At 42.7% G+C, this 24,629-nt stretch overlaps 4 protein-coding genes across 4 annotated transcripts in view; 1 reads left to right on the top strand and 3 right to left on the bottom strand.

The window, feature by feature from the left end:
* LOC135349474 (uncharacterized) overlaps positions 1–24,629 on the top strand; it is a 72,942-nt gene that overhangs the window by 18,699 nt on the left and 29,614 nt on the right. The window contains exons 21-54 of the mRNA XM_064547989.1: positions 3,723–3,934; positions 4,268–4,418; positions 4,542–4,823; positions 5,018–5,086; positions 5,411–5,647; positions 5,869–6,080; positions 6,401–6,749; positions 6,970–7,246; positions 7,502–7,716; positions 7,932–8,132; positions 8,258–8,409; positions 8,560–8,629; positions 8,873–9,099; positions 9,198–9,264; positions 9,474–9,588; positions 9,907–10,014; positions 10,527–10,999; positions 11,204–11,464; positions 11,596–11,733; positions 11,990–12,150; positions 12,299–12,485; positions 12,624–12,731; positions 12,923–13,062; positions 13,131–13,262; positions 13,486–14,844; positions 15,136–15,393; positions 15,553–15,790; positions 15,928–16,104; positions 16,321–16,482; positions 16,616–16,968; positions 17,539–17,727; positions 18,126–18,240; positions 18,368–18,559; positions 18,688–18,824. Of these exons, the coding sequence (XP_064404059.1) occupies positions 3,723–3,934; positions 4,268–4,418; positions 4,542–4,823; positions 5,018–5,086; positions 5,411–5,647; positions 5,869–6,080; positions 6,401–6,749; positions 6,970–7,246; positions 7,502–7,716; positions 7,932–8,132; positions 8,258–8,409; positions 8,560–8,629; positions 8,873–9,099; positions 9,198–9,264; positions 9,474–9,588; positions 9,907–10,014; positions 10,527–10,999; positions 11,204–11,464; positions 11,596–11,733; positions 11,990–12,150; positions 12,299–12,485; positions 12,624–12,731; positions 12,923–13,062; positions 13,131–13,262; positions 13,486–14,844; positions 15,136–15,393; positions 15,553–15,790; positions 15,928–16,104; positions 16,321–16,482; positions 16,616–16,968; positions 17,539–17,727; positions 18,126–18,240; positions 18,368–18,559; positions 18,688–18,824 (7,724 nt within the window). The remainder of the gene's footprint in view (positions 1–3,722; positions 3,935–4,267; positions 4,419–4,541; positions 4,824–5,017; positions 5,087–5,410; positions 5,648–5,868; positions 6,081–6,400; positions 6,750–6,969; positions 7,247–7,501; positions 7,717–7,931; positions 8,133–8,257; positions 8,410–8,559; positions 8,630–8,872; positions 9,100–9,197; positions 9,265–9,473; positions 9,589–9,906; positions 10,015–10,526; positions 11,000–11,203; positions 11,465–11,595; positions 11,734–11,989; positions 12,151–12,298; positions 12,486–12,623; positions 12,732–12,922; positions 13,063–13,130; positions 13,263–13,485; positions 14,845–15,135; positions 15,394–15,552; positions 15,791–15,927; positions 16,105–16,320; positions 16,483–16,615; positions 16,969–17,538; positions 17,728–18,125; positions 18,241–18,367; positions 18,560–18,687; positions 18,825–24,629) is intronic.
* On the bottom strand, positions 27–3,460 carry LOC135349487 (cadherin EGF LAG seven-pass G-type receptor 1-like). Its single transcript, XM_064548012.1, has 5 exons — positions 2,972–3,460; positions 864–2,256; positions 674–798; positions 384–500; positions 27–284 (listed from the first exon to the last, which is right to left on the bottom strand). Exons 1-5 carry the CDS (start codon positions 3,024–3,026, stop codon positions 241–243), a joined length of 1,734 nt encoding a protein of 577 aa, XP_064404082.1. The 5' UTR covers positions 3,027–3,460; the 3' UTR covers positions 27–240.
* Positions 20,842–22,051, bottom strand: LOC135349493 (uncharacterized). The gene is made up of 4 exons (XM_064548018.1): positions 21,747–22,051; positions 21,585–21,684; positions 21,355–21,503; positions 20,842–21,182 (listed from the first exon to the last, which is right to left on the bottom strand). The coding sequence occupies exons 1-4, from the start codon at positions 21,915–21,917 to the stop codon at positions 21,036–21,038; spliced, it is 567 nt and encodes a 188-aa protein (XP_064404088.1). The 5' UTR covers positions 21,918–22,051; the 3' UTR covers positions 20,842–21,035.
* The window catches only part of LOC135349494 (uncharacterized), a 1,314-nt gene continuing 1,190 nt past the window's right edge, over positions 24,506–24,629 (bottom strand). The window contains exon 4 of the mRNA XM_064548019.1: positions 24,506–24,629. This exon is cut by the window's right edge and continues 145 nt beyond it. Within this exon, the coding sequence (XP_064404089.1) occupies positions 24,625–24,629 (5 nt within the window). The 3' untranslated portion in view covers positions 24,506–24,624.

Consider the following 24,629-nt stretch of genomic DNA (forward strand, 5'->3'; position numbering starts at 1 on the left):
GTTTGCTGTTTACATTCGCAACGTCCTTGAAACAAAAATTGTCAAACTTCATGTAAAGAAACATAACACAGCTGCTACACACAGTTCTATAACAAGACAACAGTATATGTCTATATCATTACTCAGCACACTGAAGTAGTTCATTATTCTAGTGGTGATTCATTGTAACACTACTTCTACTTTTAAAATCACTACATAATTATTTTAATAATTCTTCCTGAATCAGCTGGCACCTTCTTCCTATCTTAACATATAGCTCACATTTTCTTCAGTATCAATGGTCTCTGCAACAACAGAAATGTCAATAACATAACATGCATGGGAGAATGCGTCACTGTGGATCAAATATTGCTACAGGGAAAGTGCATGGTATGATCAATCACCTTCTGTGGCGAAGGGTTGATAGTCCCCCAGCTGCTTGGGCAGGACAGTAGCATAGTTATGGTTACTGAAGTCCACAATAGGAGCAGTGCAATCGGCGCTGGCATCGTCGACAGCACCTGCAGTGGAGTTCTCTTCTTCACAAGCAACCAAATCAGAAATCAATGAGCTATCTTCAAAATATTCACTCAAAAACTAATTATTTATACTCACTGGTAATGTTTGTTGAAAGACTATGAAATAAAGAGGATCATAAAACATGTACCAGAGTGTATATATAAGTGCATGTGACCATTATTATCTGCAGAGAAAACTGTTTCTCGCTGTGGGACTGAATTTAGCTGCTCTTGATCGCGTGAGGCCATGTTGTCACTTCTTGCAGAGAGTCTATCCTCAAATTTGTGGTGCTTAATGAGCCTGCAAATTAAAGTTGAACAAGTTGGCAACTACAATTATAAGATTGCACACAATTAGTCACTTACCACCACTGGTAGCACCCAATGGAGCATATCACAGTGACAATGATCACCACTAAAATAAAGACCACACCACAAACTGCTACAATAATGATCTCGGGAATGGAGAGCAAACAGTCGACAGCAAGTCGCACATTTGTGCTGGTATTGAATAGTCCATCGCTTGCAGTTACCGTGAGGTAAAAGAAAGATCCTTCGGCAACCAAGACTACATCATTCAATACTAACACACCGTCTGGCCTGATCTGAAAGTTTTCACTGCCTAGTCCAGATAATGTGTATGTGATTATGTCATTATCAGTGTCAATTGCTTGAACTTCACAAATTTCTTCGCTAATGATTGCTTGTCGACAAACTGTACACTCAAAGAGAGTTGTGATGAAGCTGGGGACACCATCGTTTTCTGGTCTAACGGTGATCACTAATGTTGCAATATCTTGTAAGCCACCACTATCTAAGCAGACTAAAGTAACTGTAACACTAGAAGAATTCTCAAAATCAAGACTGTCTTTGAGAAATATAGATCCATTATTAAGTATGTGAACTGGGGCACTGGGCTGTTCAACGGTAAAGCCACTAAATTCTCCCACACCATTGCGGTCAGTATCAGTACACACCACAGTGAGCAAGCTAGTACCAATGGGGGCTGACTCAGATACGGTAACAGTGTACTCGTCTTGCTCAAACATCGGATGATTATCATTGTCTGATCTGATAAGGAATACAACATCTAATAATGGGCAATCAGCTTCCACACGGTTTCCATCACAAACCGTTATTTGGTACGTCGCACGTCTCACTGAGGTTGCTCCAGTATCAAGCTCGATTATTTGATTTAGAGTTAGCGTACCATTGATACTCAAACTGAAATCTTGATTAAGTTCGGGTGGGTTTGCTGAGCTTGGTAAGAATCGTAGTACTCCATCTGGTCCGTTATCCCCATCACTCACAGTGTATTGTCTAGTACCAGAAGAATCTCTAGCTACTAAGACCATGCCAATTGGGGTAAGCTCTGTGACGGAAACTTGAAGAGAGACATCACTAAAAACAGGTTTAAACTCGTTTACAGGTCCAACTAAAAACGTAACACTAGCTCTCGCACTGATAGATGAATCAGAATCATAAAAACAGGATATGTCAAATATGTACTGTTGGTTTTGTTCGTAGTCCAGAATCTCTCCAGTTTTAAGACTAAGAACTCCAGTATTACCATTAAGAACAAATGGTACAGATACTGGCTGTAGTATTGCATATGTGACAGGACCAGCAAGACTAGCACCGCCATTCTCAGTACATGTCACAGTACCAAGCGATTCCCCATTATTGCCAGTGTTTTCAGGTGAAGAGAACTGATATACATTTCCAGTATTCCGGACGCTAAACTGGAGACACTGGGAACCTGAAAAGTGTACGACACAATGTTACAAATAAAATTATATGATTATCAACGTACAAACAGTATAAACAGCCTCTATACACAATGATGTAATTGACAGGTGATTTGAAATTCATAGCTGGTGAATTTTATATGTAATGATGCATGCACTCTCCCTAATGTTTTCCAAAAGTATTGTTGCCCTCACTATAAATGAACTCTGCCACAATGACTGCATAAGCGCTACTATATGCATTGATTGAAGGACCAACCGTGATATAAAAGCCAAGGCACCTCAGGCTATATGTACAGAGTCGTCGCAGTGCAGTCGAAAAGTTGTTTTCCAAAATTATGTCTGAACGTCCACTGTACATAATAATTATAGTCTAACCGACGAACACTAGGTATAGGTACTTACGCAGTCTATTGTGGCAGAGTTCATTCAGTGAAACAAAACTCGATCGATATATATCATAGGAATAACATTAATGCTACTAGTTACATTCTGATGTCATACTACTCTCAAAAGTGTTTTCGTATAATGAAATGTTTGAGTTTGAGCCTATAGCTAACAACACAATTCAACACAGAAATTGTTACCATAATAAGTACATGCACATGTGTACATGCCAGCAAAGTGTGCTGAGGCCTATAATTCTCATCAAGCAAAACTTCAAACTGCGAATGGCTATTTACGTGCAGACATTAAATTTTATGATTGTGTATACATTGGAATTACCTAGCAGCATTGAAAAGAGTATCACTCCGGTGAAAAGGGTTGACATAGTATCCATGGGATTCTCCTGCTTGCTGCAGTCTGTAGTTGTGAACAAGTGACAGTATATACAACCAGCCTCTCCCACTCTTTATAGATTGAAGTGAGAGTGGGAGGGGCTGGTTGTAGACTTTTTGCACGTGATCTCAACTTCCTTCCAACTTCCTCTGGACTACTTCAGAGCAGAGGAGGCTGAACATATGTCATCAGTATATTAATAGTCATCAAATAATATGCTTAAAGTTTATCCTTTTTGCTCTAGCTGAGTCAGCATTTTACCTACTCTTCCATTCTCACTTGTTTATCTCTCTTGTATTATGTCTCCTGTTGGTTTATAAGTCGACACTATGATTGCTATACCTGCTATTATATACACTTTCTTCTCATTTTTTACATTCAGCTTATTATAGATACTACTTTCTGTGCTTAAACTATTCTCACAGACTACAAACTATACTTTTGTAAGGTTTGCTCCCACTGTTGGGCTACAGACCATTTGAGAATGATAAAGTATGGAATTCAATTCGTTTGTTGTCTCAATTGCAAATGCAAACTTGAATGTAAAACTCACTAATACTTTTGAGCGAAAGCATAACATGGCGAGAGGCATTAGCACAGCGCAGCTTGTAACTCTCGTTACATGTAGTTATAAAGTCAAATAGCTACAAATGTGATCTTTTTCATGCATGCTCAACCACCACCATGTTGGACACAGGTCCCCCTCAAGGGTGGTGTGGAGGTGTGGGCTAGTCACCTGCTAGCCGGGGTACAGGCCACTGTCAGAGAACAACTACTGAGCGTGCTCACTGTGCAACAAGATGGCTTCTCCCTGGAAGAGTGTGCCCACAAACACCCCACACAAGTGGCCTCTCTGGCTATCTACTCTCAGTGGACCAAAGAGTGTGAACAAGCACTAATGCAATGCAGGTGCCCATGCATACTCTACAATACATGTCGGTCCTGGGCATAGAAGCATGTAATAGTGTTCTTTGATGGCCATAACTTCAGTTGAAAGCTTAAAAAGAGACAATTCATTCCATTCAATGATGTGTTTCATTCCAAAATTTTGTTGGGCCATAATTCGTCATTTTTCGACCTTGGACCATGGGGCTATAATTAGTAAAAATGGCAAATACTTTTTTTAATTGCATAATTTGAAAAGGCCTCTTTCTAAGCTTTCAGAAAATCAGAAAACCGTTGAAATTAAGTTATGGCAGCTGAAAGAGTCTGATATTATTACACATACGTAACCTCCTCCAGGTACGATCGACGAGCCTTGCCTGGGGTGAGGGGGCGGTTTGGTAACTGGTCAGTGGGTAAACTCACCACCATCTTGATGAGAAACGCTTGGAAGAGCACTGATGAACCTTTGACCTCTGCACAGAGGGTCAAGCTGGAAACATTGACGCAGGTACTATACACACAATGTCTTGATTTCATCTCACTATAGCTTTGACATTAATATTCATAATAAATGATAGCATTTCTGTTGGAAAATGTTTGCACTAACATTTTTTGCCTCTTTTCGATCCAGCTATCGTTATGGTTACGAGATGTGGTTGATGATCTTTGTCAACGCAAGCTAAAGGACATTGCTGACTTTGAGTGGCAGCGTTACATTCGTCCCTACCTCACCGAGGATAACAAGACCACACCTCCTGATGGAGAAGAGGGGGGCGTGGCACATGAGGAGACTAGAAACATAGTGATGAGATGCTTGGATCAAGAGTTACCGTACGGCTACGAGTACACTGGCTGTAACACACTCCCCGTGTTTACACCACAGTCAGACAACTACATCATCGCTCTCACTCAAGTAAGTAAAGTAGCTCTATGGGTAATTTTCATGGGAGAAAATGTCAATTTCGTTTTAACAAATCTACGAAAAGTTCAATCGTGGAAATGCTCGGGTACTCAATATAACTAAAGTTGTGATGCTGATTTCTACAAAAACCATAAAATTTACTATACCAGCATATTGTCTCTATTAACTCTGTTGTGTTCTCGTAGGCCTTGTCCTCACACCTCTCTAGTCGGCTGGTGGGGTCGGTAGGATCTGGTAAAGTGCAAACAATCAAGGTAAGTATAGTATCCTTGCAAGAATGTGATGAATGCTATATCTTTTCCCAGGATAAAATATACTGTTTAATTGTTTAACTGCATATGCTCTCGATCAACATGTAGATGTACACAGATACCCTTTCCCAATGCAGGGTATACATGTCTCTTGACACACTTGTGGCTACCCTCTATAATACAGGTTATTGGGCCGGGCCAAAGTCTCCATAGCATGCCACCTCTTTTTACAGCCACTGCATGTTGTTCTACCACAAGGGGTAGACGCTAATCTATAAATAGGTTCACTGTACCAGTTATATACATGTGCCCCTCCTCCTCGTACAGGGTATTGGTCAGCTGTGTGGTAGGTTTGTGTACACTCTTCACTGCTCCTCTCTCACCACCCCGGCGGCCATAGCCAGGACACTGGAGGGAGTGGTACAAGACGGGACCTGGGTGTGTCTTGCTGACGTACACACACTGGACACACCCTCCATCTCAGTGCTTTCCCAGATGATGCTGGCCATTAGGACTGCATTGGTAGCGAAGAAAACAATGTGTACCTTTGTAGGAGGAGCAGAGGTGAACTATGTATCATAACTTATATGTTAGAGTAAACTACAGCTAGCGCTAGAGGCTTATTGCTTGGCCAATTTTCGATTTCCTGCAGCAATTGATAATATTCACTCTGCATACATGTACATGTACGTACCTTACCCTCTAATGCATATAGAGAAGGAGAGGAAGTGGGTGTGGAGACAAGGCTACGTGTACATGCACACTATGACCCTCCCCCTCTACAGATATCACTACAGCCCCGGTTGGCTGTGTTTGTGACGTCAACCCCGCATTGGAAACTTCCCTCCTCCTTCTCCTCTCACTTCCGCACCTTCTCTCTCCCCCGGCCGGACCCCACCCTCCTCCTGAAGGCAAAGATTAGCACACTGGGACTCAGGGGACCCAAGCCACTCGCTAACAAGCTAGTCACGTTACAGAAAATGGTCACCGATCAATTGTAAGTTACATCGTGCTTAGTACATGCTCCCAATACAAGCATTAATACTGCTAGCTCACCTTAAAGTTTGTGGCAAATGGTAAATTGAATAAAGCTACGTGCATGTACAATGTTCTTGAGATAAGTGTAGCAGTTTGAATGCCATGGTCTACTGTGTTCCATTTATCTCAAGTAGTTTTTTGCAATTTACTAGGTACAGTATACGTATATAGCTACTGAATGTGTATCATTTACTTTCTATACTAAAGTTAAAAGAGCAGCAATAATTAAAAAGAACATAATTATTAGTACTACTTGGCCTCTATTCAACCCGTCTGCAGCTTCTCCCTCCCCACGGCTCTGACCACCCACCGCATCTCACACATCTTGGAGGCAGTCCAACGAAAGATAGTGGCCACAAAGTCCCAACGTAAAGCCACACCAGAACACACCAACTTCCTTGCTGTACAGGAACCCTCTGAGTCTAGACTACAGCAGAGCAACCTCGGGCGATCACCTGGTCGATCACCCGGTCATGAGTTATTGAGACAGGCGAGGGCCAAGCCTTCCCCCTCCCACCATAACACACCCAATGCAGCTGGTGCGGCCCTGCCAGCTGCTGCCCTCAGGGAACACTCACTCATAGCTCAAGCACTGGTGGCAGTGGCAGGACCCATGTTCCCTGAGCAGGTAAGTCAATTATTACGTAGCTTCAATTAAGAATAGTTTAAGGTGGTAAGGTTCTCAATATGCCAATGATATCGATGTCTAGATCTAGGTTGAGTCAACTCATTGTTGTCAAGATTTCTCTTTCTATAGTTTCCTATAATGTGTGTACCTTCAAACCAAGCATGTGTAGATCCCTGAAAAAATGAATGAGTCAATTGCTTCCTTGATCCCGTCACTACAGGAGCTACCGGTGTTCGTTCAAATGGTGAAGGATGTGTTTGCAGTGAGTGTTGACCTCGGTCACATACTCTCCCACCCGCTGTGTCTTGACCTACCTCCTTTACTCGTACACACCCCCAAAACACCCACGGCCAGTCGGAGGGTGATGTGCGGGGCTCTGGAAATGGGTGTGGTCTCCCAGCTCGTACGAGAAGAGGCGGTTAAAGCTGGCCTAGTGCCAACAGTTTCGTGGATTAAGAAGACAGAGCAACTCTTACTGATGAGTCAACAGAAACACGGTAAGCAGGTTTGTTTGTGTATACAGTGGAGCCTGAAGAAATATCTACTGTAAAGGCCAGGTTTCAAATAAATAGTTTGTGCAAAACCGCTCAACAAAGGCCACCTCTGTATAAGTGTATTCCCTGTGTCTGTTATCACCAGTGTAATTATCCCCCGCTGCTTCCCCCGGCTAACTATCACTATTATACAGTTGCGCAGTTGTAGCTATTGTACTGTAATATCTAAAGCAGCCTCACACACCTCTCTCCCTCTAGCTGTGATCCTAGCTGGGCAACCTGGAGCAGGTAAGTCCACAGCTCTTAGTACAGTGGCCTCGGCCCTCAGCACAGTGGAGGAGGGGTGTGCTGTCAAGGTGGTGAGGGTGTTTCCCGGGGTGTTTGAGGGGCTATCGGATCTGTATGGTCATGTGACCCCAGTAGGGGACTGGGTGGACGGTGTGTTCACTGATGCATTCAGGAAGGCCCACAAGGTACTGTATGTATTAACGTTATAGCATAATTATACTGACTATATTAGCTTGCAGGAGATCCCATACATTATACTTTGCTTATGCTTCAGTTACTAGTCAAGACTGCGTATGTAGAGTTTCAAATGTGAAAGTTGTGTAGCACTTAGCTTGCTTAGTTAATTTTGCTATGCAAAAAACTATTCCAGGTGCAATAATTATCCAATTGCTTGTTATAGGCAACTCAGAGTGTGTCGTGGGTGTGTCTGGATGGTCCGCTGTGTGGGGAGTGGGTGGAGTGTCTCCCTGAGTTACTGGGACATAACCGAACCCTCACACTGGGCAATGGAGAGAGCCTGGTTATGAGAGGAGGGAGCATCAAGCTACTCTTCGAGACTGGCAGTTTAGACCACGCTTCTCCAGCCTGTCTACTCAACTGCGTAAGTGCTATAATTATGCGTGCATACAACGACAAATTTTCTTGGAACTCATCATTATTGACAACTGCGTAACTGCTATATACTTTACAAATTTTTGCTAGTACTAATAATTAATTCACTTTCAGGGAGTGGTGTACTTTGACAGCTGTGTGCTTGGATGGCGGTGTGTGTTTAAGAGGTGGTGTGCCAACAGGAGCTCTCAGGAGGGCGACACTCTCACCAAGTACCTGACTCAAGTCATGGACCCTGTCATAGAGTTCGTGCTCATCAAGTCAGGGTGAGCTCCATAGAAGCTCTAGTCTGCCTGAAGCACACCTCCTGAGAAGATGTATGTACCCCTTTATCCCCAGATAGCTCCCTATCTCCTCCTATCTTTCCCAGTAAAATCTGTCAGGTTATTACCCTCCCCCTGCCCACCCCCCTACAGCTGTAGTAGTGTGTACTCTGAAGTGGGCCTACTGGAGACTTGTCTCGCCTTCCTCTCATCTCTACTGGACGTGAGTTATCGGATGGCAATTAAAATTACTGCTTTGTTCGTTTTTACAGAAAACTGGCTTTTTGACAGGCCAACTTTGAGTGCCCATAACTTTAGTTTAAACAGTCCAATTTAAGTGATACAAACATTTCTCAGTAGCTGAAAGTTAGCTCTATCTCATGACATACTTGGTCCAAACACCAAAATTAATGGCATGTACATGTAAATATGTATCACATCATAATTAATTATTTGTTTGCCTCAGATCTATCGAGAGACAGCGGAAGTGTTCAGTGAGGTCCACGTGGAGCGTCTGCTACTGTTTAGTGTCATCTGGAGCTACGGAGGTGTGTTGGTGGGGGAGAAAGATCAGAGGCGGTTCAGTCAGCTGCTCAAGACACTCACCAACATCCTCCCCGATGATGACTCAGAGTTCTCTGTGTTTGACTATTATGTCGATGAGTCGGGAGAATGGGATGTCTGGGGATCCAGGTGTGTTCTATAGTATGGATGTTTAAAACTGCATTTAAATGTACTGTTAGTGCATGAAGCAATCATTTTTCAAACTCATTGGCTTATTTGTTCTCCAGGGTACCCCAAGAGGTCAGCTCTCATGTGGACATGTTAGGCAGTGTGTTCGTGGACACTGCAGACACAGTAAGTCACATCCCCTAGCCATGCTGTTGTAACGTGGATAATGCACTATTGGATTTAGGCATTACATGTAAACAGCGGTGGCCTTTTATTGCACGAAACTGTTCACTTTAAACCTAGTTGCATGGCCCCCATTATTTGCAGTTGGCCTTTGTTTGTTCAGAGGGCTTGTACTGTGATATATCATAACACACACCCATGCACTCACTCAGATACGTACTGAGGTGTTGTTGGACCTGTCCCTGTCCTCTGGTAGACACACCCTTCTCGTGGGTCCCCACGGAGCAGGCAAGACCACCATCACTAGACACTACCTACAGGGGAGAGGTTGGTACTAACAGCTGCATGCATGTGTGTATGTGCTTTTAGTGTGTGCATTGGCGGGTGGAGTAGTATAATATGTACGTCGTTGTTCCATGATCATGACATGTATGAGATAGCTCATTGTGTGTATTTGCTTGCTAGAAACTCAACGATATTTTGGTGTTTTTGTTGGTGCATATTTCAGTTTTCGTAATTATTTATGACTCTTTGCCAGACTCTTTGTTAAATCGTAACCATGTTTCTTGTTTTACCCAATACACCTCGTATAAACTACGTTCTTCTGTTGATGATCTTTATACCTAATCCTCTCCTCTTGTCCAGCCCTGCTCCACAGCCAATCAGAGACTCTGAGACAGACGGTGTTCAATGGCTTCACTGACTCCGCCCCTCTCCACGAGTTCATGCAGGTCAACTTCCATCATAGGCAAGGTACGTCTCTGCAGAGAGTGAAATGTTTTGGTAACTCTTTCAGCTGAATTCCAAGGATCTAATATCAGAAAAAGACCTTTCAACATATAATGTTCATGAAGAAAGAATTTCATAGAAGGCCAAAAAAGGCCGAATTGTGGCCCAAAAAATTTTGCACATCATTTAAAAGAAACTTTCAGAAAATTTGACATTGGATCAACGGCACTAAAATTATGGCTGTTGAAAGATACTCAACTACATGTACAACCTTAGTACGTCTAGTCTATAAACCCCAGCCCAAAATACGTCGTACTTGTATAGAAAATCTGATTTGTAGGATTGCACAGCATTTGGACAGTATAGCTATAATTATAAAGCCAAAGTAGTTTTGATCGTGGTATAGAAGTCATAGGTATACTTGGTTGATATCCATTGAACTTATTGCCAGTCGATAGGCCCTGTTTTGAAAATAATACGCAGGTGCTTATATAGATTCTGTTGTAATTGGAGCATACGTATCTGTTTCATTTCAGGGTATACATTTGGTCCGAAGCATCACAAGAAGCTCAACTGGCTTATCGATGACCTCCACTGTCCACACACTCCCCACACACACCCTCCCACCGCCCACGAGTATCTACGGCAACTATCCGACGTATCTGGTCTGCACAACCTACAGAAGAGAAACGAACATTGCACCATTGAAGACTTGGTGATATTCGCTTGTGCAACCGCCGGTAACACTTCACTAGATCCTAGACTGACAAGACAATTTTCTACAATCAACCTACCAGAGCTTAGCGAAGAAAAAGCCCAAAATATTATTTCCCTACAATTGGCCACCTATTTGAGTTCCCATGTCAACGATATGGAGGGGAGCTTCAGTCAACTGGCCCTGGTGATTGGCGGGGTCTATGTGGGAGTGAGGGAGGCTTTGTGTGTGTCAGATATGCCGGGAAGAGGGCACTACTTGTTCTCTCTGGGGCACCTGGAGTCAGTCTATCAGGTACTGGTAGGGGGAGGGGGTGCACTAATAGTTAACTGAGTTGGTATTATCTTTAGTGGAGTTTGCTGTAAATGTAATTCAGAGAATACTCCATTAAGTTGACAGCTTGTGTTATTGCAATGAGAACTTGTTGCTAGTTTGATTCTGCGTACTTCGATCGTTCTTCTGAAGTATCCACTTCATATTATTTTGACCTTTGCTCAGGGTTTGTGTGTCTGTGCTGATAGCAATGGACAGACTGACAGGTGGGGGATCTACACCACACCCAGACTACCTCCCACAGAGGGGGTATGTCCCACCAGCTCCCCCACAGACGGGGTGTGTCTTACAGGGCTACTGACGATCTGTCCCACTAGACTACGGTACACTCTGAGGCACGAGTTGAGGAGAGCTTTAGTTGAAGGACTGTGTAGAATAAGCGACAGTCAATGGCTGGACCAGATAATACAACAACAGTGTAATCAGGTACGTAACGTAGAGCAGCTTATTATGCCCATTTTTGCATTACTCATACGTAATACAATTGTTCCATTGTATATAGCTAAAGGCAGGCACAAGTTAAATCATTTGCACCCATGACTTTTTCACATTTGCAGCTCTTGAAGAGAGTCAGGTTCACTGAAGGTGAGGAGGATATTCCCTCACTGCCCCTCTCGTTAAGTGGGATAGCCCCAGAGTTGAAACAAGATGATCAGTCCACCTCTGTCATATCACCAGTGTGCACCCTACCAGAGGTGAGGGCCAGGGAACCCCTGTGTATAGTGCACACATCCCCTCATCACACAGTACTTTATGACTCACTCGGAAGTTTGCGGCAAATAGTAAAATGCAAAAACTATTCGAGATAAATATTTTTACAAGTAGACCATAATTAATGTACATGTACTGATCTCAACTTCTGAACTATTTTTTTGCCTCTAACTTCCAAGTGAGCTGTAAAACATGCAGACAGACGTAATTGTTGTACATCCAACCCCGCCCCCTCTACAGGTATCCCTCCATGCCGTGAGGGACTGGACTGAGCTGAGGCTGTCCCTGGGCCAGTTCCTGAGGCGATATCGTGAGGAGCATGGTGAAGCATTCTCTTTAGAGCTCTCCACTAACAACACCAGGCTGCTCACCACACTTCACAGAGCCATCAAGCTACCTAAGTAAGTCTTTAATTTTAATCCAGCAAAGATTATAAACGTCCATAAGCTTTTAGATACAAATACGCATTTTATAATTTCGAAATTGGGCACTCCATATTCAAGTTATAGTTATAATCAGCCTAACTAAAACGCTCTACATTGTGTACAGGGGTAATTGTATGCTGGTTGGATCCCTGGGACTACCGCTCCACACCCTTGCGACCTTTGCCCTCTACATTGCTGGCTACAGTCTACAGACGGTGGACACTTCTAAAGAGATCCTCTTCAAGGATGGACTGAGAGCTTTGTTTAGACAAGCTGGACTCGAGGGAAGACCAGTCTCCATCATACTAAATGTGAGTAGATATTTACAACTAAAAAATGATACTTTTAGTCATTCTGCTACACGCGGTAAATATTCACAGCTTTTTAACTTTCTTGTATGTTGATATACCGTATCAATAGTTTGTACATAAATTGCTTTCCTTTTCTAGGAGCGTGATATGAGAGAGAGTTATGTGCTGGATGCCTTGAACAGTTTGCTGGCCACAGGAGAACTGGCCACTCTGTTCACCAATGATGAGATGGATGGACTGCTACAGGTACAGCTACATCATCAATTAAAGCTGTACATATCTGTATACTGTAAAAGTATATGCATGCGTCTATATACGTGCATGTTATTTTCATTTGACACAGACCATGTGATAGATAGCTGATGTACTTGCCCATATCCTTTATCTTCTGCAGCACTGCACTACACACTACACACACATTATCTTTATCCATGCAGGCTTTGTTGCCTTCTATCAAACGAGACTTTCCCAGTGAGGAGACTTGTCCCATGCAGTACTTCATAGCACGTGTGTATCGTAACCTGCGGGTGGTCCTCTGCCTACCCCCCACAGCTCCACTACTGGCACACACAGCACAGTGAGTGTACACTTGCCGATGCATACCCTATAATTAAGTTGTTGATTGCTGCATGGCTTTGTTCGTAGTGATTTCAAAGGAATAATGGAGGGCTCAAAGGTCATCTGGGTGCAAGATTGGGCACAGGACTTTGTCGATAGCTCCACCCAGCACTTGTTATCAGCAAGCTCAGTGGAGCGACACACCAGCAGCTCTCTAAGGTGATCCAATATATACCATAATCAAAAAAACTTGTTTGAGTGTTATGGCATGCATGTATACATGTACACTGAGTGTCAACATTGGAAGGGAGCGATTAATAACAAGGAAAGACATTGTCTAGTATCTACTAAGACTTGATGTAATTATAAAGGTAGATTTTGTTGAGGGATTGTCTTGTATATACACGTACACAAACACTAGCTTATTTCCCTATGCATACAGGCAGTCGCTATTCTCCAGTCTCTCTGCTATACATCGCTACGTTATGAAAGAGACCTCTCAACTAACATATACTGGACAGCAACCCGGTCACTTACAACAAACCTACCTACCAAAACACCAACTATTGCATTTTCTAGGCTCAGCAACAAAGCAAACCATATCCGAGGCTCTCGGTAAACGTGAGAAAATTGAATCACCTTCATCCCTAGAGTGCTTGATTGAGAAAGTTTTGCAGCTGGATCAAGAGATGAGTACATCGAACACTGTCGAGTTTAAACTACCCTATGTCGGTCCTACTAAGCATACGGAATTTTTAGAATGCTTTAGTGAGATTTTTGAGAAGAAAAATTCAGAGTTGATTTCTGACCGAAAGAACTTGAGCTTAGCATTGGAGACTATTAGTGGCACGCAAAAAGAAGTTGAAACTATGAAAAGCACAGTTACTGAACTTCGAAAAAAGCATGAGGAAGCAAACTATTTATCTTCAAACCTTCTCCAAGAATTGACGTCCAAGTCTTGCCAACTGGAGAAACTCAAAGCTTTATTGGGACAAGGCTCCAGTGTTCTGAGCGCCATGCAAATGGTCAGTGAGCAGGAAAGACTTTTGGCAGAGAATGAAGATGATGATGAAGAGCTGTTGTCTTTGTTTGGTGATCGCCGTAGCTCACGATACGACGCTCTCTTACAGAAATCAAAGGAGCAGTTGGTACAAGCCGAGAGTGAGGAACTAGCAGCCAAACAACACATGATGAAAAGCAAAGAAAAGGCGCTTCGTTTCCAGGGAAAAATCGATCGAAATACAATCGATCAGATCAAGTCCCTCAATAGCCCCCCACGTCTTGTCGGTACTATCATGGAGCTAATGTTCACACTGTTACAGCAGTATGGGGAGCCTGATCACCAGACACAGGCCGGGGACAAGTCTGACAGCACGCAATCTACTTCCGGACAAGGAACAACGACTCTCTCCTCCAAGAGACGATTACCTGTTGCCTCAGGCTCTCATTCTGGAGCTGAAACTGCCAAGATGGAGAAAGAACAATGGCAAGCGGTCCAGTCTTCTATCGGTGACTCTCAGAAATTCCTAGATCTTCTAAATCGTCTGAAATGGCAGGATGGTTTGTCAGGAGATGCAGTGAAGCTTATCGAGTCTAAACTTGAGACGTCAGCTAGTAGTTCGGGTACTGTTAGTTCAGAGAGTAACCGTCGGCAATCCACTAGTGGCATGGATTTGATCACTGTTGCTATGGCCCGCCATGCAGCTGAGAGTGCTGCAAACATGTGTGCCTTTGCTATCTCCATTGTCAGCTACAGTCACAGTCTGCAACCCTACAACCTGGCCCTGGATAAACTGCAGCAGTAAGACAAAATAGCATCTGTTTGTGTGTATATCATTTAATACTTGTCATAATTATGCATGTGTGTACATGCATGTGTATTACGTGTATCTATGCACATACAGCATTAGGTTGTTGCCAAGACGTACTGTATACTTGTAGTGGCTTGTGAACTAACATGTAACTAACATGTAACTGAATTGTTCAGTATTAATTTTACTTGTCTTTGGGTGCTGTAAATTGTACGTACATGGTATACATAATTATGTATCTATCACATGTGCAATAGTAGAGTGTTCTGATTTTCTTACAGAGCTCAGAAGAAATTGGAGGATCTTGAAGCTCGCCCAGAGTCCAGTATGGCCCACCCCCTCACTCATTGTATGACCTCTGACCTTGAGGACCTGACGGAAGAGGGGGAGGTTGAAGAGGAGGGGCTAGCGGCTCTTCAAGAAGAGGTAGACTCCCTGCAGGAAACATTTGACAGGGCAGTCATTGAGAAGCACTCTCTTGGACTTTCTTGTCAGCAGCTAGCTGAGAAGCTCAAGACTGCCAACCACTTGTTAGAGAGGTATAGGGAGAATGGTCTAGGCTATAAAAATTGGAAATGGTACCCCATAACGACTATAGGCCCATCATCTGGTTGTAACTCAAGTTTTGCAAGCAATTTTAGCAGCTAAATATAGCTTATTGCCATTTATCGGTGGTCTCTACTTTTTCTCCCTCATAGTTTGAAGATACGTGAAGAGTCTTGGCACAGGAAACTGGACAGTCTCCCCTCCATTGAGGTGGTGGTTACTAACTGCATCCTTGCTGCGGCCTTCACTGTCTACTTCCCTATACTGAAGACCAGTCAAAGACACTCTCTGTTCAGCGCACTGCTCGATATTTGCCAGCACTGCGGACTACCCATCAATGATGACCACATCCTTACACCGTCGTCCTACCCAAAGTTCCTAATCGGAGAAGTAATTTATCAAAACAGTTCATTTTGGGCCAGTTTTCATATCAAAATACCTAATTACGTTATAAGTCTGCATAATTATCTACGTTTGATATACGTACATGTAAAGCTATCATTTGATTCTCTTCCCCTCTCCTGCAGGCTGCCCTGTACCACTTCATGCTGGAGGAGCTTCCTCCTGATCTGACAAGTCAGCAGAACGGTTGCTTTATCTCGTACCCTCGTAAGGGGGTGTGGCCTTTTGTACTGGATCCCCTGAACATGGTGGGGGCATGGCTAACTAAGAGGGACCCGGCAGCAAACCTTGTCAAGTTTCAGGTATGGCCTGATTGTATGTCAATTATGAAATACATGTAGTAGATGAAATCTTGTCCGATTGATTTTTCTTAAGTTCTTCATTAGTATATAGAGACTGAAAGCTACAGTGTAAAGTACGTGATGTATTTATGCATCAAATTTGTGACAGTAGGGGTTCTATATTCTATAAGCCCAATACGTATACTGTTCTATAACCCCTCCCACCCACCACCGCAGGATGCTGATCTTGGCCTTGTGCTGGTTAGGAGCATGATGGAGGGAGCCACTCTCATAGTAACTGAGGTGGAGTGCCAGACTCTGGTGACTAATACTCGTCTCATGGACGCTCTACTCATCAGGAAGGTCATTTCAAGGGCAACAACTCCTCAGAAAGTTATGGTGAGTTGTGCTACATTTTTGATGGCCTAAATAGCTTTCAAAACGAGGCTGGTTTTATATATATGTAGCTAACTTTGATTGCCATGCATGAACTGATTTGATTTCTTATCCCCCCTCCCCCATATACACATAGATTGGCGATAGGGAGATTGAATGCCACCCCCAGTTCAATCTCCTGTTGGTATCCTCTGATCCTCTCCCCTCCGTTCCTCCGGCCATTGCCTCGCTAACCTCTGTGCTTGTATTTCAACCAGAGAGAGAGGGACTTGCTGAGCTACACCTGGACTCTTTCCTGAGCCTGCAAAATCCCAAGACCTACCACGATCGTCAGCAACTGCGGACAGAGATACATCGACAAGCAGAGAGACTACTAACTGTTGAGGCAGAGCTATTGCGACTACTGGCTGTGGGAGAGGGTGTGGAGGAGCCTAAAGTCACCAAAGCTATTCTCTTACAGAACAAGGCGTACGAAGACGCACAGGAAGGGTGAGTGTGTGTACACATAAGTGCATGGATTAGCTGTACGTTGTAAGAGTGCTTTGAAAATACTTTTATAATCAATTATATACAAGGTAAATAGTGAATATCTCGTCAGCTGACCCTGATACCTATCAAGTTCTATCAATCATATGAAAAATCTAGCCAAATTATTATGTCTTCAAGTTTTGTAGCATGACTTCATTCTGATATGCAGTTATCAAGGTATACATGTACATGGAGAAATGAATGTAATTAAAAACTGCATCACTTGATCGTGTTGTACCTCCTCTGGAGCCAGAGGAGGTACGACACGTGTGCCTCGATTAGGCAATTAGCCTCTGAAACAACGTTGAGCGTGGGCGGATAATTGAGGCATAATTGTGCCCATGCTCAAGGTTATTGCAGAGGCTAATTGCTAAATTGAGGCACGCGTGTCTTATACCTCCTCTGCTCTGGAAGTTGCATGACCGTGTAATAAGAAGGGACTGTATGGCTTTTATTTCATGCTTGTTAACTATACCTTGACAGTATGAATAATTCTGTACGTGCACTGATTTCCTTGTACTGTATCTCCAGACTCAGCAAGGCAGTCTCCTACTACTCTCTGATGAGTGATGTGCACCTTAGTGTACTGCGCAGTCTCTCCTCTCAGGCTAGTGTCGTTACGGACGTTGTGGTTGCCATGGGTTATTTACTGCCCCTCTACCGAACCACCTTCTCCAGTATACAGGCCGTGTTCTTATCATTCATAGAGCAAGCAGGAAGGTCAGATACTATTGCACCGGTGTGTGTGTGTGTGTGTGTGTGTGTGTGTGTGTGTGTGTGTGTGTGTGTAGAGCCTGCGCTCTGTATGCTGTTTGTCTGCCTGCACATAATTATAGACTATACGTATATTATGCATCAATCCTAGAGCCTCTATAGGAGTTTTAGGCTAGAGGTGTCAGAAAATTTACCACAGGGATAGCTGGCTGGTCTAGAAGGCATGAGAACTTATATTTTTGTGATAGCCAAGGGGTCTACGCTGAAGTACAGGCGGTATACTGAATTGCCAAACAACCTGTCATTCCATATCTTGTAATAATATTGTGTATACGTACGTGTACGTATGACATTACACATGCCATGACGGTTGATGTAACAATTTGACCTTTGATCTCTTACAGTCGTATCCAGGGGGAAGATTCACTCCTCAAGATGACCAGAGCAGCGTACAGTTATTTTGTGAGAGGCTACTTTGAGAAAGATAGACTTCTCTTCTCACTCTTTCTCTCACTAGAGGTACCCCCGCATGTGTGTGTGTGTGTGTGTGCATACGTGCGGTATGGGTGGATGACTTTATATCTAAGTTCAAAGCAAATAAATTCATAGCCATTGAATTACGACTGCATGGCTTCTATATATACAGATTGAGATGAACAAAGGTCGTGGTTCACGAGAAGAGGTGGAGTTCCTCATTTCCCCCAGTCCTGGCCGGGCGTATAATGTCAAGGGCCTTCATTCTCAGGGCTGTCTGGAGTTAGGGGGTGGGGCTCCTCACGTCGGCTTCGGCAAGAAACCCTTCGATTGGATGACCGACGCTCAATGGCAAATGTTCCTAGTACGTACAATTACTGTAATAATACAGTGTCCGACTCTTTCCCACTATTAACTCTCATTTTCATTATAATGAATACAAGTCTAGCTGTATAGACTACTGTGTAGTAACAGCCTCTTGTTACGCTGTAGATGCTGGCCTCCCGTTTCTCTTGGGTCCATGACATGCTTGAGCGACAGGGAAAGGACGGGAAAGAGGCGGTCTGGCGGACAGTAGCAGAGGGTGTGGCCCCCGAGACTATCAACCTCGCCGACAGTTTAGGCTACAAGTAAGTGACTCACACGCACCTATACTAAAAACTTTTTTCACTGTCGCTGAGAACTATAGAGTTCAATATACAAGTCGTAATTGTTACTATAAGTTTCAATGGGTAGCTACAGTTTCCTTGAGAGGCTAATTAATGATGTCCAGAACTTTTTATTTGGTACAATCTCGGAATACTCAGTTACAGGGAAGGTCAGGAAATCGAGGACTACGTCCATTATCTTCCTCGTAAATAGTCTGCTCCCTGGCACAGCAAGTGACCTGTATTTTAAATCAGTTACTCTGTTATAAACGTACATTTTCACGGCATGTTGGGTTATTGCAGTCAATGTTGGCACAAGGTCACTGTATAACTTGCTTAACTTGTAATCCGGTTTCCAGCAGTTTGTCTGGTGTGTGTAGCAATAGTGTTGGTCTCCGTCATCTTTAGAGCAAACTAGTTGCAAAAAACAAACGCAACAATTAGAGGCATAAGAAAGAGAGAAGGTATAGACTCACTAGGATCAAAGAGAGCCACTCCACACTCGGCCTTTAAGCTAGTAGTCATTGGCTGCTTTTAGACAATCAGTGGCACACATTGCAGCCATGGAACTGTCCGTGTGCTTGATTTGCCAGAAAAATGCGTTGATAGATATACAGTGAGTACCAAGAGTGCATGTGCGTGGGAGTCAGATATTCCTATTCATGCACTCCTTCCTGACAGTACGTATATAAACTTACATTTGTTATTAGCATGTTTAAGACCTTGTCGTGACATACTGAGTCCACGCTTTTGAACTGATTCCAAGCACCTGTGATGCATTGATTGTCTTGAGGCTTTCCAACAGCTGTATAGCCACACACATGCACCATTAGAGTGAAATCAATAGCAACCTTCATCTTGTTCACAAATGGCTGATGGGCTTACGTAGCTATATGGCTTTACTCATCCATTTATGTGCTCCATTATTGACGCTATACATTACTGTTACAGTATCATTAATTTTGTGCAATAGTCTCTGTAATGTTCTATATTTCCCACCTACTACACTTTTGCCATGTAGTCTAGTGGGTTTAACTGTCATAAATTGGCACCTCAGGGCTACAAGGGAAAATATGGCTCATAAATTGGCACCTCAAGCATATGCAGCAACAATGTTTTCGATGAATGAAAATGAATGCAATGTCTTGCATGAGAAATGAAATCAAAATGTCATAAATGAAAACATAGAGACAGAGGGTGTAGTCTGTGGACTAGTTCATCAACAATTCTGCTGTGTAAGGAGCTGCTTTAGAGACACTCTGGGAGAGGGCTTGGGCTCAGGCTGAGCTTTTTGCTCACTAGCACTAGTACTGACTGACTGCACGCACTGCACTGCATTGGGCCTGTTCAGCAAAGAAAAAGAAGCCATTTTAATAATAATATAGGAGTGGCTATTTTAAGCTTACCTTTGCTTGCCTACTAGCCTGGCATAGCTAAAGAGAGCTGGTCAGCCTGTCTAGAGCTAGCTGTGTTGTTTTTTCTGGCTGGTTGCTGGGCAGTAAGTGGAGGGAGGGGCTGACTAATTGAACAGAGAGGGGGAGTGGCTCTGTACCGTTCGCTTGGAGGGAGGGGCTGGCTGCTCATATTTTGTCCAAGCTGCGCAAGGATTTGAGTGTGGACAGGGCCCTGGTGTGGACGAGCTCTCTTTTCCTAGTTGTCTTCTTGTTTGAATAGTGTTGCTATGTGGTAGTCATGCAAGCTTATATAGGCTGGATGCAACTAGCCAGCCAATCAGATGGGACATATATCAATTAATGCACAGTTCCTCGGGGTTTATGACAGTAAACCACACCTCTCACTCGGGCTACGCCCTCGTAGTCGGGAGGTTTACTGTCATAAACCCCTCTACACTGTACATTAACTAATACTAGTTTATGGTATACTAGCTTTAGCCAGTTCCTAGTACTTATTTGATTGTTAGATAGCCACAGGCTAATTATTATATGAATGATTGTTCAAAGAATCATATTGACTGTTTACAAGTGTAGCCTCGGAACAGTATAGTCTCGTAATAATATTAATGTTGCGTAATACAAGTTAGACTACTTGATGTACTATTATCAGTATTTGCTGGCCTACAGCTTTTCTAAGTGATGCAGTACCAATAAACTGCATGCTTGTGACATGCACATGTAATAACTAAATGTACAGTCATGTCCTGAGTTCTATACAGTCAGTAATGGAGTAGCTATACTAGTTTTGTAGGAGAATCTTTGTCATGTCCAGGCGTTCTGTTTTGGTACACTCTACTGGAAGTGTACAGTTACCAGGTACTGGGATAGGGGTGGAACCTCGGACTTCTGCATAGAAGACTTCCTCTTGCTTGGCACAGCAACTTATCTGTGGAGTGTGTGTGTGGGTGTGGGGTGTGGTATTGACAGTGGTCAGTTTTTGAGGAAAGCAAAGGTTTGGTGTTTTTGTAATAGGCATAATTATCAAAGTGTGCTAGAGTATAGAGCTTGCTTTCAGCTAACTCAGAATTGGGTGGGTGTTAGCAGTGGTTTTATCATACTTTTTCGATGGCAGCATTGCACGTGGGATCATTGCAGTCCTTCTTCCCGTAACAAGATTTATAGAAAGCATTCCATAATTGCCCGAAAGTAACGATTTTTTTTATCGATGAGAAGCAGTATTGCTGGTCTTCCGGGTCTTTAGCACAAACTGTATCAAGACAACAACATATAGTGTGCATGTGATAATGATTGCCAGTAGGTAGATATAGCTGGTGTATAGTAGACTTACACTGTTCCCCAAGGGACACTCCACATTTTCCTTTGAGGTAGTCGTTGGCTTCTGTTATACAAGCACTGGCACACAGAGAACTGAAGTAGCTAGCATCTCCCTTGCATGGGGTAGCAGTAGAGTATATCATTATTATGTGAGGCTGTGGTGTCTATAACATACCTCTTCAGTTACAATGTATTCCGTTATCGTTTTGAAACAAGCTTTATCTTGGGTTTCAAAGTCAGGCCATGCTCCTTCAAGACACTTTGGAATGTCTTGTGGCCCTGCTGGCTTTCCAACAGCTAAAGCCACACAGAGCACTAGAGTGAAAACAGTAATAGCAACCTTCATCTTGTTCTTGACCTGATCGTGAGTGCTACCGACTGATAAAGCTGTTGAGAATTGACAGTATTAACTATATTATATATAGGCTTGTAGCCTTGTAGCCTATAGTCTGCATGTGGGCACATCAAAGGCGACTATGACACTAGCTATATCACCCCACTAGACCCACTCCCCCTCCACCCTTGAAATATGGTATGCAAAATGCATGAATCTCATTAAATGTAGTACATCTAAGGAACGCAGAATGCATGAATATCATTATAACTGCGGCTCTAAGTCGGCTATTTATTACTACATGTACGTTCAAGCTGCACGGCTAATGCAACACTTAATTGCTTGTACAGCTCGAGGGCGTGTCGGAGTAATCATCTACACTTATACATATCCGTTAGGTGTGTAAAGTGTAGTTTGATAAACAGTAGCTTTCATGTTTCAAGTTTATACAAATTGCTATTATAACAGTAGGCTAGCGTATGCCACAGACATGCAGTGTTATATACCTGCGCATTATGCAATAATATGATTCTGTGTAAACTGTATAAATGTTTTTCAATGTGTGTCTCTAGTATACATGTACTATACACTGCATATACGTGTGTGTATACAAACTGAACTACTAAAAACAGTTCACACAAATGTCCTATGTGCATGCAGTCAATAATGTGGTATAGCTACTAGTTCTGTAGGAGAATCTTTGTGATGTCCAGACGTTCAGTTTTGGTGCACTCTACCGAAAACACACAGTTACCAGGTAGTGCATGAGATAGAGAAGTAATCATGCAGAGATATCTGTATAGAAGTCTTTTTCTTCTTTAGTACAGCAACTTATCTGTGTATATGCGTGTGTGAGGTGTTAACAAGGTTCTGCACTTTTCTTTGGTATAGCTTAATTATATACCTTAAGGTGACATATTTTCACAGGTACATTTGTTCACTGTTTAGCCTAGTATAAAACCAGATATACATGTAAAAAACTTACAATTAGTGACACTCCACACTTTTCTTTGAGGTAGTCATTGCCTTTATTTGCACAAGCAGGCACACAGAGATTCAAATAGCAAGCATTATACACTGGATAAAAGAGTGTAATACGAGACTCCGTGGTCCTACAACATACAGTAACAAGTTACGTTAAACCGCATGTAGAACAGACCACTTCCCTCATTATAATCAGTTTTATGACGTCATGATGAAAAATTGAACAATGATTTGTACAATGAGTTAGTTATAAAGTACGCTGACAGTTAGATACAGCACTGGAGAAGAGACGATGGTCTTTAAAAATAGTCATTCCATGTCACAGAGGAGGACAGCTTAGTCTTGGGGCTGATGCGAGACTAAGAACAACTGAGGCAACAGCACACTGTTGCAAAATAGCATCCATCATTAACTAAGCTAACTAAAGCACTAGACAATCGCACACACAAACTAGCTAGCTATACACTGTATACCATCACAAGTTAATAAATCTGCTTGCTCAGCAATTTTCCTGCATATGTGTTCATTGTGCGTTTTTTTAACGGGAGCGGTGCGTTTTACGCTAACAGAACGGGGATAACAGAACGGGGACTTTTTACTGATTGGTACTGTACCTCTTCAAGTTAGTTTTAATACATTCCATTATTTTGTTGAAGCAAGTCTGGTTGCAAGTCAGGCCATATTTCTTGAATACATTTCGTAATGTCTTGTGGCCTTGCTGGCTTTCCAACAGCTGAAGCCACACAGAGCAGTAGAGTGAAAACAGTAATAGCAACCTTCATCTTGTTCTTGGCCAAGCGCTACTTTACTACTGAACTGATGAAACACTGTGAACTGGGTAGCTATATTATCAAGAGTATAATTATGATAGAGAGAGAGTATAGAACGTAGGCATACTGTACATCAGATGTATGCGAGAGTAACGTGACTTCCTGTATCTGTCACAAGCTTGGAATTTGCACACTGACCAATCCAAGCGTGGGTAATGTAATCTATCAACCCATCCAAGTGTGGGTGATGTAATCTACTTTCTTGATAGATTACATCACCCACACTTGGATTGGTCAGTGTGCAAATTCCAAGGTTGTGACAGATACAGGAAGTCACATTACTCTCCGATGTACAGTATGCCTACGTTCGATACTCTCTTCTCTATCATATACTCTTGATATTATTAAGGCTAAATTCACTAGCTTATCCACAATGTTGTTATTTTGATGGCTTTCATGTTTCAATGTGTGTTTACTGTACTAACAATTATTATACAAGTTGGACTACTAAACAGTGTAAACAATACATGAGCTACTAGTTCTATAGGAGAATCTCTGTCATGTCCAGACGTTCTGTTTTGGCACACTCTCCTTGAAACGCATAGTTATCGGGTATGGGATAGGGAGACATTTCTATAGGAGATTTCCTCTTGCTTGGCACAACAACTTATTTACGTATTGTGTGTGTGGGTGGGAGTGTGTGGGTGTGTGCACTATAGAGTGAAGACAGTAATAACAACTTTCATGTTGTTCTTAGCCAAGTACTATTACTTTTTGACAAATCGGACTACTAAACACACCTATGTCTGCATGCGTGTATGTGCGTACCATGGTGATCCCATTAAGCTGTGTAACTGTATTTCATGTTTCAATGTGGGTGTTTAGTAATGTATGTATACTATACATTCACAGATTGCATTGCATGCATACATAGATGTATAATTCAGTTCACATGGTAGTAGCTACTAGT

This window comes from Halichondria panicea, chromosome 16 (assembly GCF_963675165.1).
Source record: "Halichondria panicea chromosome 16, odHalPani1.1, whole genome shotgun sequence".
NCBI classification, from domain to species: Eukaryota; Metazoa; Porifera; class Demospongiae; order Suberitida; family Halichondriidae; genus Halichondria; species Halichondria panicea.

What these genes read in the sequence shown, in the direction of transcription:
- LOC135349487 (XM_064548012.1), bottom strand. Translation starts at nt 3,026, where the DNA reads ATGGATACTATGTCAACCCTTTTCACCGGAGTGATACTCTTTTCAATG. An exon ending in ATTGGGTGCTACCAGTGGTG is followed by an intron (nt 799 to 863) that starts GTAAGTGACTAA and finishes TTTAATTTGCAG; the next exon opens with GCTCATTAAGCACCACAAAT. An exon ending in TCAACCCTTCGCCACAGAAG is followed by an intron (nt 285 to 383) that starts GTGATTGATCAT and finishes CTGTTGTTGCAG; the next exon opens with AGACCATTGATACTGAAGAA.
- LOC135349493 (XM_064548018.1), bottom strand. Translation starts at nt 21,917, where the DNA reads ATGAAGGTTGCTATTACTGTTTTCACTCTAGTGCTCTGTGTGGCTTTA. An exon ending in AATACATTGTAACTGAAGAG is followed by an intron (nt 21,685 to 21,746) that starts GTATGTTATAGA and finishes ACCCCATGCAAG; the next exon opens with GGAGATGCTAGCTACTTCAG. An exon ending in GCAATGCTGCCATCGAAAAA is followed by an intron (nt 21,183 to 21,354) that starts GTATGATAAAAC and finishes CACACTCCACAG; the next exon opens with ATAAGTTGCTGTGCCAAGCA.